The sequence below is a fragment of the Mytilus trossulus genome, chromosome 1, assembly GCF_036588685.1.
Source record: "Mytilus trossulus isolate FHL-02 chromosome 1, PNRI_Mtr1.1.1.hap1, whole genome shotgun sequence".
NCBI lineage: Eukaryota > Metazoa > Mollusca > Bivalvia > Mytilida > Mytilidae > Mytilus > Mytilus trossulus.
The window spans coordinates 27048702-27064639 of record NC_086373.1 but is presented as its reverse complement, the minus strand read 5'-3'; the positions used below and the strand labels follow the sequence as shown (position 1 = coordinate 27064639).

General features: G+C 33.0%; 1 protein-coding gene across 1 annotated transcript in view; it reads right to left on the bottom strand.

Moving 5' to 3' along the window:
• Positions 1-3876: 3876 nt before the first annotated feature.
• LOC134708714 (TPR and ankyrin repeat-containing protein 1-like) overlaps positions 3877-15938 on the bottom strand; it is a 40636-nt gene continuing 28574 nt past the window's right edge. The window contains exons 16-20 of the mRNA XM_063569317.1: positions 14059-14369; positions 11408-11560; positions 10156-10378; positions 6390-9544; positions 3877-5233 (exon numbers count right to left, since the gene is read on the bottom strand). Of these exons, the coding sequence (XP_063425387.1) occupies positions 5102-5233; positions 6390-9544; positions 10156-10378; positions 11408-11560; positions 14059-14369 (3974 nt within the window). The 3' untranslated portion in view covers positions 3877-5101. The remainder of the gene's footprint in view (positions 5234-6389; positions 9545-10155; positions 10379-11407; positions 11561-14058; positions 14370-15938) is intronic.

The window sequence follows — 15938 nt, the reverse complement described above, 5'->3', positions numbered from 1 at the left end:
TATTAATGTAAAAAAAATGAACAAAAAACAAATATGTAACACATAAACAAACGACAACCACTGAATTACAGGCTCCTGACTTGGGACAGGCACAAACATAAATAATGTGGCGGGGTTAAACATGTTAGCGGGATCCCAACCCTCCCCTAACCTAACACTAGTTAACAATTTTTGGATTTAAACATAATATTCTTTAACGTTTTTCTTACCTGGACATTGTTAATCAAAACATAATTGTGTCTCCTGACTGCTTGCCTGACATTTGTCACCACCATTAGAAGGGGGAGGATAAGAGCAAGTTCTAGTTCTGAATGTAACACATTGACCACACGTTTCAGAACAAAATCCCCATGGCCCAAAACTAGTCCATTCACAATTAACTACAAACTATTGACACTGTCGCACTTTTTATCTTATTTGCCACAACTTTTTTGGAATTTTGGATCCTCAATGCTTTTAACTTTGTTCTTGTTTGGCTTTATAAATATTTTGATGAGCTTCACTGATGAGTCTTGTGTAGACGAAACTCGCGTCTGGCGTACTAAATTATAATCCTGGTACCTTTGATAACTATTCAATTTTATTTATCTTATTTATTCAATATTGGACTCAACATCCAACGCCATGTTTATTGAAAAGTTCTTTCATTGGCAAGCATTATGTTTACAAAATAATATATGCTCGGGATGTATAAGTACCCGGCCACGTCCACTTTTTTTTTGTCTATATGATGAGTTAAGCCTTTTTCAACTGATTTTTATAGTTCGTTCTAATGTTGTACTGTAATAACACTGTCCCAGGTTAGAGGGAGGGTTTGGATCCCGCTAACATGTTTAACCCCGCCACATTATTCATGTATGTGCCTGTCCCAAGTCAGGAGCCTGTAATTCAGTGGTTGTCGTTTATTTAAGTGTTACATATTTGTTTTTCGTTCATTTTTTTTACATAAATAAGGCCGTTAGTTTTCTCGTTTGAATTATTTTACATTGTTTATCGGGCCTTTTATAGCTGACTATATGGTGTATGGACTTTGCTCATTGTTGAAGGCCGTACGGTGACCTATAATTGTTAATGTTTGTGTCATTTGGTCTTTTGTGGATAGTTGTCTCATTGGCAATCATACCACATCTTCTTTTTTATATTGTAATTATATCAGTCACAGAATAATCCGATTATTATGAAATGTGGTACCTTCAATCAACAAATATTTTAAATAATTTTTTTTTATTGTCATATAAACTTTACAGTTTGTGACCAACATAGTTAACACAATAAACATATGTACATACATATATTAAACATACACAATAGCAACAGCATCAAAATTTATAACAACAAACAAGCTGTTAAGAGTCCCCTGCCCTCAGTTCTAATGACTTTTTCAAGAAGGATCCTAACATATTTGTTTGTAAAGGCGATGATGGATTTAGTAAATAATATTTTTTTTCTTTTCATTTAATTTATTAAAGTTATTATTTTCCGTACATATGTGATGAAAAAAGTCATTTCTTAGAGTTTTATTATACTCACAATAAAGTAAAAAATGTTTCTCATCCTCTAGTATTTTACATTTATGGCAAAGTCGTTCCTCTCTTGGGATTTTAAAAGATCTTAAAATATCTCCCCTTTTCAATCAAGAGGGAGTGACCACTGATTCTAAATTTAGTGATTAATCTCCTGAAAATTATTTGTATTTGGTAAGATTCTAGTTTGTAATCTTTTTTAAGTCTTTTATAAAGAAAAAAATACTTTTATTATCAATGTTTTGAAATTTAATTTGAATTAAATCTCCATATCTATTTTTTATTTTTTACTTTATATCGTTTTTAATTTTATTTACATCTTTTATGTCCTTACAAGTAGAAAGAATATTAAGGTCAACATTAGGCCGTGTTCACATTGACCTAAACTCGGTGTTGTGTTAGTGTAACTCACACATAATTCTTACCCTTAAAATAATGGGATACGCATAACATTTGCGTACTGTTTAGTAATATATTTGATTAATCCGAATTGGATAATTAGAAATTAGGATAACAATACAAAAAAAACAAACCAAAAAAAACAGTTTAAGCACCAAGAATTCCATGAAAGACTGGAGTAATCTCATGTGATCTGGAATAGTAGGTAGATCATAATTTCTAATAATTTTAAACCTTTTGTGGAAAAAGAGGGACGAAAGATACCAAAGGGACAGTCAAACTCATAAATCTAAAATAAACTGACAACGCCATGGCTAAAAATAAAAAAGATAAACAGACCAAGGCCGTAACTACCCTTGAGGCAAGTGAGGCAATTGCCTCACTAAAATTTCGACACTGATTATTTTTTTTTTACATATATATAAGTATAATAGTCATTTGTTGTTCTGTCTCAACCTTAATTTCTATAACTTGTTATCATTCCTTTTTAACCATTCTTCCTGGATATAACTCAGCATCTCAACGGGTGATGTTTCTCGATTACATTAACCTATAGTAACGATAATCGTCATGGATCTCTGGTTAAAAACAGGCTCTTGCAGAAAAGGGAAAAGCGACACTGAAGGTAAAGAAGGAATAAACTATTTTTTTGTGAACAGAGTCTGAGTATTGCAAATAAATTCTTCATTCGAACAATCCAAAAACGATAAGTAGACTGACAAATCAAGTACATGGCTTTGCAAGGGGGCAGTCCTGTCTGCGTATTAATTTCTCCGTTTCACCAACTTTTGACAAATCAAGAACTGGGCATCGCAAGGGGGCAGTCCTGTCTGCGTATTCATTTCTCCATTTCACGAACTTTAATCTTTCTCTTTACAGATAAATAAAATATAAATAATATGAAACATGCATTGATTAGTTTTTATCAATGTTTCTTTAACCTTAAAAATTGAAAGAATATCCCATATTCCAATTTGATATTATTGAGGAATGGTAGAACCTTTAACACAGGATTTTGTCTTTATTTATTCGGGACTACGGAATTTCGTTTTCTTATATTCGGGGTTTCGGAATCTGACACCCCAACCCCTAACCCCTAAATTTATAGATTCTGGAACTAGAATACCACCGACTATTTCCAGAAATAATTTGAAATTACGGACCTACATGTAAACGTCAAAAACTCCATTCAAATTCCCCTGTACCCATATCATATATACTTACTTTATAGATAGAATCATATACATGGGCATACATGTATCTTACCTCATTATATCCCTAGTTTGTCTACTCTATGTCAGCATAAAAGCGAGTTTAATATTTTGTAAATGCGACTGTATGATGGTGCTTACAGGAAAGCTTAATTCCCCTTTGCAAACAAAACTGTTACTACCGATGCTGCTACCGAATTGCTGATGGAGAAGGAATTGGAAGAAGACATTGATCATTGTGTTGATGATAATGTGCCACCTTTAGAAACAAAGAATGCCCTGAAACGACTATAAACTTGGAAAAGAGCATGCATGAGTGGCGAGAGATTGTGCGGTCTTGCCATGCTCCATGTTCATCACGATAAGGATATCAGCAGACCCTGATGATTCTGAAACGATTTAACTGAACCGGCCATAGAAAAAATTGGAAAACTCTACTGAATCGATGTTTGTTTTATGTTCTGGCAGCAGACTCAAATTGATTTTTGGATGATTATCTTACATATAAATTTAAATAAAGTTGTTAAAAATTTGATGTTAGTAAAAGTCTTAAAATATGAAAAATTTATATAAAAAGTGTCCAATTTCAAAACATTATCAAACTCTCTAAAAATGCCTAGAATGCAGGATTTTACACCATTCATTTCATACCCTCAAAAAAAATTTTCGCCTCGCTTCGCTCGGCTCAATTATTTTGCCTCACTAAAATAAGAGGCCTAGTTACGGCCTTGCAGACAAACAGACAAACAATAGTACACATGACACAACATAGAAAACCAAAGAATAAACAACACGAACCCCACCAAAAATTAGGGGTGATCTTAGGTGCTCCGGAAGGGTGAGAGCATAACTATTTTAAACCTAAAATTCTCAAAATTTAAATAACTACAATACAAATGTATGTGTGTACTTTATTTTATGAATATTAATTGGTCTCAAACTTTGATCAACCGAACGTCAAGGTAATTACATATTTAAAATTGAACGTGAAATAAGAAAATGGACCTTAAAGTATAAATTTAACACGTGTGCCAATTATCAGGATCAAACCAAATGGAAAAGATTGATTTTATAAGGGAATGTGTATATTCTGAAATTTTCTATTCTTCACTGACTGTAATTTGGGTAAAAACTGTCATACATATCGGACACATAAATTTAAAGTGAATATGTGGTGCACATAGTTTAAAACGGATTGAGTGGGTAACTTTGTTTTTGCTGTCTAATTTTCGATAGCCATGATTTACCTATAACATTTGAAATACTTATACAACTGATAATTAATGTTCATTTAACAAAAAAAAATGATCATTACATCCGGTTATAAAATAAACTTAATATGGTTTGTTTTTGTTGGTTTATATAGCTCTTGGAGTATTTTCAGGACTTTTTTCTATTTTCTAAATGATGCGTAATCAAAAATGAGACCTTTGACAAGCTAAACTTATTTGTACCAGGATCAAGTGTTAAAGAAACTAAATATTGAAGGTAAAAGAAAATAAAACTTTTAAAATAATTAAGCAGCAAAATGCAGGATTTTGAAATAGGTATAATCCTAATTATCCTCTGGAATATTCCATGTATTTAGCTATGCACAGCTTATTAACGGACGAACGAGCGGACGGAAGAACGGACGCACAGACCAGAAAATTATAAAACAGTACTTAATGACTTACCATTTATAAATATAAAAATAAAGGGGACGTGGTATGATTGCCAATGATACAACCATCCACCAAAGTGCAAATCTAGTGGATGTAAGAAACAATACGCAACCATACGGCCTTCGACAAGTCTCATATCACATCACATTTCTTGAAAATTATGTAATGGTAATGTAAAGATATAAACTAGTATCTACAATTTTGAAAATGTTGCGTAGCCAGGATCTGTGTGCATGATTTATTCTTTAGATAAAGTTTATTTGACGGTTTGAACGGTCCTATTTGTATATGACCTTGTAGAGTTCTAATCAACAAGATTCACATTAATTTTGCGCCAATTATTCTTTCTTCTCCCTTTAGTTTTGTGTTTGTTCTTTTCTTTCTGTGGTTTGTATTCTAGTTCATCTATATCGTTGTGTGGTTCTGCAATGTCGGTCTGAAACATATAAAAAGATTGAAAAGATAGGAAACGAATTATATAAAGCGATGGATAAATTGGAAATTCAAAAGAAACTGTATTATTCACACGATGATCATTTAGTACTTTTCAGATCTAGTTCAGACATTGAAAATATTGTTATGATTTGACCCCGAATTTAGTCAAAGCTGATCTCAATTGACCCTGTTGATTCAGTGGAGACGATTTTAAAAGTTAAATGATTAAATATTCTGAGAAAAATTATATTTTGATGTTTGATGATAGACGAAGTAATCAAATACAAGTTTTTGAGAGGACCTTCAATATGACTATTGATGCTCCAAATTCAGAAGTCAGTGTTAGGTTGCAATCACCTTGTCCGTCCGGTCCTCTAATGGTCAGTTCATATTTCAAAAATATTAGTTCATCACACTTTTTGTAAGTACTACTATAGCTATTGACCTCTCATTTGCTTGACAATAATGAGTTGTAACGTGCAAAGTCTTTTCTGGTCCGTCAGATACGTATTTTGTTTTGTTTTACGACATTTTGTATTTTGCACACGTTGAATGCTTTTCATCGCTGGTGAGATTTAACCGCGCTTTATTATGTAAGTGCCTGTTCCAAACCAGAAGCCTGCAATTCAGTGGTTAATTTTGTTGTGATGATGTTTGTCATACTATTTTTTCGTGTCTTTTGTTTTGGACATATATCAGGCAATTATTTTTCTCGTAAAAATTGTCACATAAGGCCTAATTAAGATAAAGAACATATTTAATCTAAAAAAAATGCTTCAAACTATGATGAGGGCTGTCAGACTCATAATCGCAAATAAGTAGTATTCACAAAGTGCTAGGTATTTAATTCTAGAATACGTGAACAAAAGTTAATCTAAACTAAGTTTAAACTTGGAAGGTATAATGTTTGAGTAATATTAAAATATAATGCTAGGTGATATGAAATAATATTCAAATGTATAGCTCAGTCAAAACAATAAAAAATATCATTTCCTAAAAACGAATTCAGTTTAATAGGTAAGGGACAGTGTAAGGCTAAAAAGTACGTTATCAGATATAAAGTAAACGTATGTGCTTAAATCAATCAGATATAACACCGATAATGGTAAAGGAGATTTCCTGATAATGCATACAATGTAAAATACTATCTAACGTACCTTAAGCTTTACACTGGATAATTCTTTGACGCTATCTCTCAATTTCAATTTAAGCTCTACAAGTTGATGCAACTTTTTCTCCACATCTTTTAATGTCTTCCATTGTTTTGATTTAATCATTTCAGCTAAATCTGCATTACAATCCTCAAAACGTGATAGCAGTTGGCTTATTCTTATTTCATCTTCCCCATACCTTTCACTTATATCGCCGGATAATTCGTATTTTGTTATAAATTGTCGAACTTTTTCTAAACCAGGTTTAATATACTTCTTATAATCTTCATAAAATATCTGAACCTCTTTCATTTTTGTTTTATGAGAAAGGGATGATGTGTGCTCTTCAAATGCTTGCATTGTCAATCGTGCTTGGTCATCAGAGGTCGATGACAAAGACCTTACAAAATCTCGATTATCATCTGACTCCAAAGAAACCGATCTCTGTGACAAATATCCCCCGGAATGAATAGAAGGGGCATTAATAATTTGTTCATTCTGTATGATAGATTGAGTGTTTGATGATGTTGCTGTTGGAAAATTTTCCGTCGATGTAGACGACAGAGACCTTGCTATAGATTTCAATTTCATTGAAACTGTTGATGGTGAAGGTCTTTCATGGTCATGCTGATGATTTGTGGTTATTCCAGCATCGTCTTGTTCCTCATCGTCACCAATACCTCCAAAAGAACAGCCACAAACGTCACAGCCTCCTTCATTGACAAGTAGGCCAGAAAACAAGGGATCATTTAAACATTCGTCGTTCCCAATGGATACTTTGGATTGTAGGTTTTCCTTAACCGTCAAAGTTTGCAATATGAAATTTTCTATTTTTTTCTTTTCAACTGTCACTTGTTCTTCACGAACGGTTCTTATTTCTTCATCGTCGATTTCAATTTCTTGTTGTATTGTTTGGATCTCTTCGTTTGTCTCTTGAGCATAAGAGGTGGGATCTGATAGTATTCGTAGTGTTTGTGGAAGGAAAAAACTATATCGAGTATTGAATACCGACTCAATTTGTTCTTTTGAAATATGCTTCTTCTGATTATCCCATGCACATTTTATCAAGCTATCCCCTTTTTGCTTTAACAAATTGTTTACACAAATGCAGATATCTGCTATGCCAGAGGAAGTCTGTATTCCATGTATAGCTTCATAAATATATCTGGGATATCTTTCGCTATTTTCTAAAACCGCAAATTCCTTAAAAAGAAATGGCTCCAGTTTGTATGACATGCCTTCGCCCATATTTATGACGTATACCATACTCAATAATATAACATCTTCTGCCATATCAATAATTGAGGACAGAGCTTCATCTTCTCTCGTTATTTGTCCTGACGACTCCTGTAAGTGCAGATATTCATTAAGACGTCGAAAAATTATACTTATGATATTGATATTTCCTCTAATTCCGGCCAATATCTCGATATTTTTTTCTAAAAAATCTGGTATATCGTCACTAATTGACGCTTCTTTGCTTGAGCAAATCATTGCGTCAGTTGTCCATGCGTTTGAATAAAACATGCATCGCTCGACGAATTTTGAAGTTGTGATATATGACGACGGAATAACAAAATGACATTTCTTTCCAGACTTCTGCATTCCGCAAAATTTCGATTGCATACTGAGACCAATTGAAGTGAAATACTTGACCCAAATTATAAGTAAAGTCAATTCTGGTATTGTTTCCTCTGTTTGTTGTTTATTCATCCTCTCAATAAATATGCTAAACCGTTTCAAGGCTTTGTATGGATTGTGGTACAACTTTAAATAATCAATACTTTCTTTGAAAGAACGAACAACGAATAACGCAAATGGATTTTGTATATTTATTTTTGAGATGAAGCCACAGCAATACGCTTTCTGTCGACCTAACATATTTTTCTTTCTCTCTTGTAAGACTGTAAACTCGAGATTTGTCAGACTGTCGTTCACCTTCTGTTGCAGACCTAAGATCTTTTTGAAGAAAATGAATTCGAAAAATCGAGCTACACTTGTTTCTATCTTTTTAGAAGATGCCAATTCCGATTCAAAGTAAATTTCCATTTGGGACCGTACACCAATCAAGATTTCGAACACGTCTGGTTTTGTATTACTGATATGCGGTACAGTAAGTATCAAATCTTCCATTAGTCTTCTGCATTTGAAAAACTGAAAACTTCTTTGTTCGGACTGATTCAAAAGAAGGTTTTGCTCCCTGTTTAGACCTAGCTTTGTATTACACTCGTTTAAAATTTGTTCCAGTTTAACATTGTGCATGTCCAAACGAATGAGCTGCAAAACTTCACTATGAGTGAAAGGAACTTTTGTTTTAATGACTCTCAGAGACCTATCTTTAAAGTTTTGCGATTTTATAGTCGGTTTAGACAGTTTTTGTCGTTCCTCCTCAATTGATTTTATTATTTTATATAACCATAATTTAGTTTTTGTTAAAAGGTCTTCAACAATCAGTTTATAAATAGCAGGTACATCATCGACAACTGTTTTAACAGTTTTGAGAGTTACTGGATCGTGAACCTTTGCCAGAACTTCAAGTATACGCGGTTTGTGGATAGGATTGTAATAATGGTTGCCAATTTCAAGTTTTACACCATTATCCCTCAAAAACTGTTCCTTTTTTGGCTCCGTAAATCTTGTTGATAGTTTTGATAATGGGACTAAAATGAGAAAGGTTTTAAACAAGTTTTCCATGCCTATCACAATTTTTGATAAGTTTGCGTCTATTTTCAGGTTGGAATTATTGACCATCCAACTAAGACACTCTAATTTTCCTACTTCATTTGTATGCGGTTTTCGTTTCACAAAGCAATTGAATGCAGTTCCAATAAATTTTTGCTGGCCATTTAGCCTTCCAAGAAGCAAGTTCGATTTCCCGATCTCGTCAGTTACCTCTCCGTAATTGCATTTCCGATCCCTGTACTTGTTTCGGCATTTATTGAAGTAAAAAATTGCTTCTTCTAACTGTTTAGTCATCTCCTTCGTATTCGTACTGTAAGAACATATAGCACTACCATCAGCTCTAATGGTGATTTGTTTGAGAGAATCTAAATATGAACATATGCCTATCATATATGTTTCTTTGTCTTTTCGAAACAACGGACGTGCTTCTTGTGCATAACCGTAGTCAACATATAGACTGGCCGCTTTTCTTGTCTGTCCTAGGAGTAAAATAAATAAAACCATATATGAAATATCAACATATATATCACAGCTAAAAATTAAACTTGTGGTCAATGATCTAGATGATTGGGTCTTATCAAGTTATTGTTAATATTTTTCTTTCACACGTTTTGAATACAATACAATACATTGAAAATTGAAACATTCATGTATATCACTATGTGTCTATGGTCTAGGTTCTTTTTGTTCAAGACTAACTCTATAATAGTACCATTTTTTTATGCGATTGATTATCGTTACACGTGTTCCAAAAAATATGCTAAGTTAGTCAGTGGTGTTATTATTGAAGTTCGGATAATTTCAATTAATTATAAATGAATTAAAATTATATTCAGATAAACAATGAGTTGACTTTCTGTAGTAGTAGTTCACCCAATCACATAAAATAAAAACAAAGTTGTTCATTAACCTCTGAACCTCGTTGTGTCATTTAGTGAACTAGAGTGTTAATTTAAACAAACAGTTATTTCGTATGTAACTTTTCAAATCTCATTATAGATACTGGTTATTATAATTTTAAACAATTGTAATACGAAAGTGTACTATTTAATAAAACTGGTTTAGAAAGCAGAACTTGATAATCATTTACCATTTTCCAATAAAATAGATGCTGCAAGCTTAATATAATCATTTTCACCATCGAATTTTTTTTCCAGGAACATAACTCTGCAAGGAATATCATGAATTCTATTCAAAGCTTTTTCCATTTCGTCACGGTTTTTATGTGTATGATAATACTCAGCAGCATTCCTATTTATTTGGTCTTCAGTTTGATTATCCCGTACTTTTGTTTTTTCTGGGTTCGGGTTTTCCTGAAACATCCAATAAGACGTTAGAAGAAGTGTGCATATAGATAGACAGGTGTTCAAATTTTCATAAATCTTGCATTAAAAAGAGTCATATACACTTTTTACCTCGTTAAGATGTTCAGAGAAAAAGGACAAGACATTATTTATATATCTTGATTTTAGTCATTTGAAAAATTTACAAATGAAAAAAGGAGGTCAAACATTGACTGTGAACTTACTGCATGAAATCGAATAATAACGCTTAATACGGATTTAGATTTTTCTAGTATACTCATCAACAATAATATCTGCATGTATTAATCTAAAACCAATATCTTTTTTTATGATAACGATTTTTTTGTGTAAATTTAGTAATAAACTAGAGGCTTTCAAGAGCCTGTGTCACTCACTTGACTCTACTTTTGAAATAATATTAAAGAGCTAAAATCATAACATATACTTAAATAATGATTGAGGCCACTGGTGGCTATCTTGAATGATGAATCGGCTACAAAATAACCACACTTAGTCAGCATCTTATAAGGAACATCCGTGCTATCTTTGGTTTCATTCTATTCAGTGGTTCTCTATCAGAAGACCTTTGTATGCATTTTCCATAAGGCCCTATGTTGAACTAAGTCCCCCGCTTGTGGTCATTTTATATGATGGATCGGCTACAAAGTTTCAACACTTGGTCAGACTTTGTTAGGAACATTAATGCCATGTTTTGAACTACTCCATTTAGTGGTTCTTTAGAAGAAGTTCAAAATGTAAAAAGTTAACGACGACGGACGATGTACCCAAGGGATGATAATAGCTCCCATCGGTCCAGGTGAGTTAAGAATTGTAAACATGTCATGTACAAGTTTACAGTTCTATAGAGGAATGTGGTCGTAAATTAGCGTTTTGGCGGTCGACAAAAAGTTTATCTTCATCTGCGTTTTTTTTTTTTTTAAATATTTCATTCGCTTGTTTTATTTGCTCAAGAAAGCAGATAGTGATTTTGTATTCAAGCGCTAAATATAATTTAAGACAGTGAATTTTACTTCTCACCTGATATCTGTGTAGTGAATGAATAGCTTCTTCAAACTGTTTGTTTTCAAGATGTACATCAATGGATTTTTCGTAACGTCCAGCACGTTCGTAATATTTACAACTTTCTAGGGGTTTCTTTGATCTTCTATACATTTCAGCGGCTTTTTCAAACTTTTAAAATAAAAGATGAATCTTTAAAAATACACGAAAAACATGACCCAGTGACACTATTCTATATTGAACAAAAACAAAATATCATTATATAAACGACTTTCTCATGTTTATTTCTATTTGGGTTTTCTACTGTTTTTGACTCTACAACTGTCTATCTATTTTTTGAAAAAAAAGTGCGGTTGAAAAAGATTATCTTGCCACACAATCATTTAATGCAGTAAAAATAAGTGAAACTGCGAGCTACTGCTCACTGATGATACCCCCGCCGCAAGTGGATAATATTAATAGTGTAAAATATGCAAGTGTTCGGTAAACAGGAAGTTGTCGAGTGATGAGTCTGAAAACGCATCACATGGTATAGCTGACTTATATTAATCCTGAAACAAAATTTCAGAAATCCTTGTATTGTAGTTCCTGAGAAAAATGTGACGAAAATTTTCAACTTGGCTATCATGTGTAAAATCATACAAGTGTTCGGTAAACAGGAAGTTGTCAAGTGATCAATCTGAAAACGCATCACACGGTATAGCTGACTTAGATAAACCCTGAAAGCAAATTTCAGAAATCCTTGTATTGTAGTTCCTGAGAAAAATGTGACGAAAATTTTCTACTTGGCTATAATGTGTACAATCATACAAGTGTTCGGTAAACATGAAGTTGTCAAGTGATCAATCTGAAAAAGCATCACACGGTATAGCTGACTTAGATAAACCCTGAAACCAAATTTCAGAAATCCTTGTATTGTAGTTCCTAAGAAAAATGTGACGAAAGTTTCATAGGACGGACTAACGGACAGACTGACGGACGGTACGACTGACGGACAGACGGAGGTAAAACAGTATACCCCCTTTTTTAAAGCGGGGGTATAATTATAAAAGACATATAATAAATTAAGGTGTACTTCGAACTAGTTTAGTAGGCTGGTTTTCACTCAAATAATTTGCTGAAAAAAACCCTTTTGTATTACATAGTTAAACCATTTAGAATTATGTCAATACCCCTGATTAGTTACCCTCTTCAGAAGAATTGGACAGCAGTCCCATGTGTGAATTATATTGTGTTAAACCATTATCGTAACTATGAAGACAAATCGCTAACGTTAAAAAGGTATCGGCAAAATCAGTTACGGTAAATCGGTATCGGTCAAACAGAAGTAAGTATCTGAAAAGTGATAACACGTGACAAATTAACACTGTCAAGCTATTTACAAAAACATTGCGTAAAACAGGATCTCATAAAATTGTGAAGAAAATGTGTGTTTGAACACACGCACATGCAAAGAGATGAATACGCAATAAATCTCTACTCCAAGATTAGATGTAAAATATAATTCAGATATGAAAAATGACATCATGGTGACATAGTGGTAAATTCAAATGAGACAACAACATAAGAATTTTTAAAAACAGAAAAAAATGCAGTTCACTATGCATCTGAAAGAGAGACAAAAGATACCAAAGGGGCGTTTGATCTCATTAGTAAAACATAAACTTACAATGGCATGGTTAAGAAACAAACACACAACAATGGATGTGCCAAGTGATGAGAAAAGCTCAATTGTGTCTTAGAGTCTTTTGTAGACGATTTTTTTTTACAACCACAGGGTCGATGACACTGCAGGTGGAGTTTTAATTCCCCGAGAGTATCACCAGCTCAGTAGTCATCACTTCTATGTTGACCAGAATTATCATTTAAATGGTACTTTTTATAAATGAACAAATTTGAATTTTTGAAATACTAAAGCTTTTCTATTAAGGAAGAGACAACCTTAGCTGTATTTGGCAAAGCGTTTAGGATTTTCGATCATCAATGCTCTTCAACTTCGTACTTTAGTTGGCCTTTTTAACCTTTTTGGATTCGAGCGTCACTGATGAGTCTTTTGTAGACGAAACGCGCGTGTGGCGTAAATACAATATTAAATTTGGTATCCATGATTTATTTGGGCCATGTGATCTAAAAATGTCAGCTGCGGTTAATTTGACGATACTTGCCATTTCGTGATGGCTATATATAACTTTATCGTTATCCTCTTTTATATGGGCAGTAGTTGTTAGAATCTAAATAAAAAATCATCTTCAGTTTCATGATTCAATAATCTAATTCCCTGATTTCAAGAATAAGAATAAAGATAAAGATACAATTGATACTATCAACCACACAAAACATGGCATTGTGTAAGGTAGGAAAGCACAATTTCGTCAAATTCGAAAGTGTATTCTGATGATTACCATATCATAAGTTTATTTTGAATAAGTCTAAAAACATTTTTATGTTAACAAATTGATAAATGCCCTTGTAATTTAGAAATACATTTGGTTGTTGGTAAGTCAATTCTAAATTTATTTTCGCCTGAATATATAGTTGTCCACCATTCATCAAATACAGTACTTTACATACTGGAAAATTTCTGTTTACGACTTTGTACATATTGACAGATTCAGTTATTGAAAATATAACATAAATAACGATATCAAAGAGTTATCTTTTATACTAACCTGTTCTCTTTTCTCATATAGTTCAGCAGCCAGATCAAATTGTTTTGCTGTTTCTAGACATTTTGCAGCCTCCTTGATTTTTTTTGCGTCTAAAAATTTCAAAGTTGCCAAAAGAAGTTCCTCTTTCCATTGGGGACTATTTTGATGTAGAGTGCTAGCAATTTTGTAATGTTGATAGGCATGTGCTATGTCTTCCATTCTTGAATCGCCTGCAGTATTAAAGCATTTTACAGCCTGAGTATACATCTTCAATTTCATAAATTCCTCTCCTTTATCAACCCATTCCCTTGGTGTAGACTTTCTTGTAAAAGCTAAAAACACAGAACAGTGAATTTATAAAGCAGAAACTAACACGGATTTCTGAGAAACACCTTAAGCATTTTAAAATTAAAAAAATAAATCAAACTAGAGGCTCTAAAGAGCCTGTGTCGCTCACCTTGGTCTTTGTGAATATTAAACAAAGGAAGCAGATGGATTCATGCCAAAATTGTGTTCTGGTGATGTGTTTGTACAGCTTACTTTACTGAACATTCTTGCTGCTTACAATTATCTCTATCTATAATGAACTTGGCCCAGTAGTTTCAGTGGAAAATGTTAGTAAAAATATACAAGTTTTATGAAAATTGTTAAAAATTCACTATAAAGGACAAAAACTCCTTAGGGGGGTCAATTGACCATTTTGGTCATGTTGACTTATTTTTAGGTCTTACTTTGCCGTATATAATTGCTGTTTACAGTTATCTATATTAATATTCAAGATAATAAAAAAAAACGGCAAAATTTTCTTAAAATTACAAATTCAGCGGCAGCAACCTAGCAATGGGTTGTCTAATTTATCTGAAAATTTCAGGGCAGATAGATCTTGACCCGATAAAAATTTTTACCCCCATGTCAGATGTGCTTTAAATGCTTTGTTGTTTAAGTTATAAGTCAAAATCTGCATTTTACCCTATGTATGTTCTATTTTTATTTTTAGCCATGGCGGACATCTTGGTTAGTTGGCCGGGTCACCGGACACATTTTTCAAACTAGATACCCCAATGATGATTGTGGCCAAGTTTGGGTTTATTTATCCCAGTAGTTTCAGAGGAGAAGATGTTTGTAAAAATTAACAACGGACGACGGACGCAAAGTGATGAGAAAAGCTCACTTGGCCCTTCGTACCAGGTGAGCTAATAAAAGGTGATATGCAACAATCGCTGTTGATGTTCCCGACCTACGACAGTTGCAAATCTATGTGTTGGGCTAACAATTTGTTTTTGTTTATAAATTTGGCTATCAAATCTCAATCAGTTGATCAGGAGCGACACCCAAGATTACATTCGACAACAACTAGTGCAATCAAGAACTAAACTCAACTATTAAGAGTAGATAACTAAAATGGACAAATCAAATATTCTGCATCCAAAAATAATAGCAAAAAAAAACCAACAAAAAACGGAAAGCAAAGTAAAAATACACGAGCTGCTGATATGAAATCAAGCTGGTCTTCAATTTACATGCAATGTATTAATTGTGTCATAGTTTTTATATTTTGTCATTTTGTTGCGTATCTACTACATTGCTGCGACTACATCAATACATTTGGTATTGGCATAAGAATATTGTGTTATTAAAAATTGCTGTACAAGATTTAGAATTTTGAGCTCCCTTATGCAAAAATCATTGAGTTGCCCGGCTTTCGCTACACTTTTTGTACTTTTGGTGTAATAAACTATTAGTTCTATTCTAAGTTTTGGATTATCCAATACTTAAAAGACTCTTCGTAGAAATGTACAACTGCTGCATTCAAATGGGTACTACTGATGTTAGCATGGCATATTTGAACTAAAGTTATAGTTTTAGAATAGGGGTGTTTTCATTCAAACGTTAATTTATAG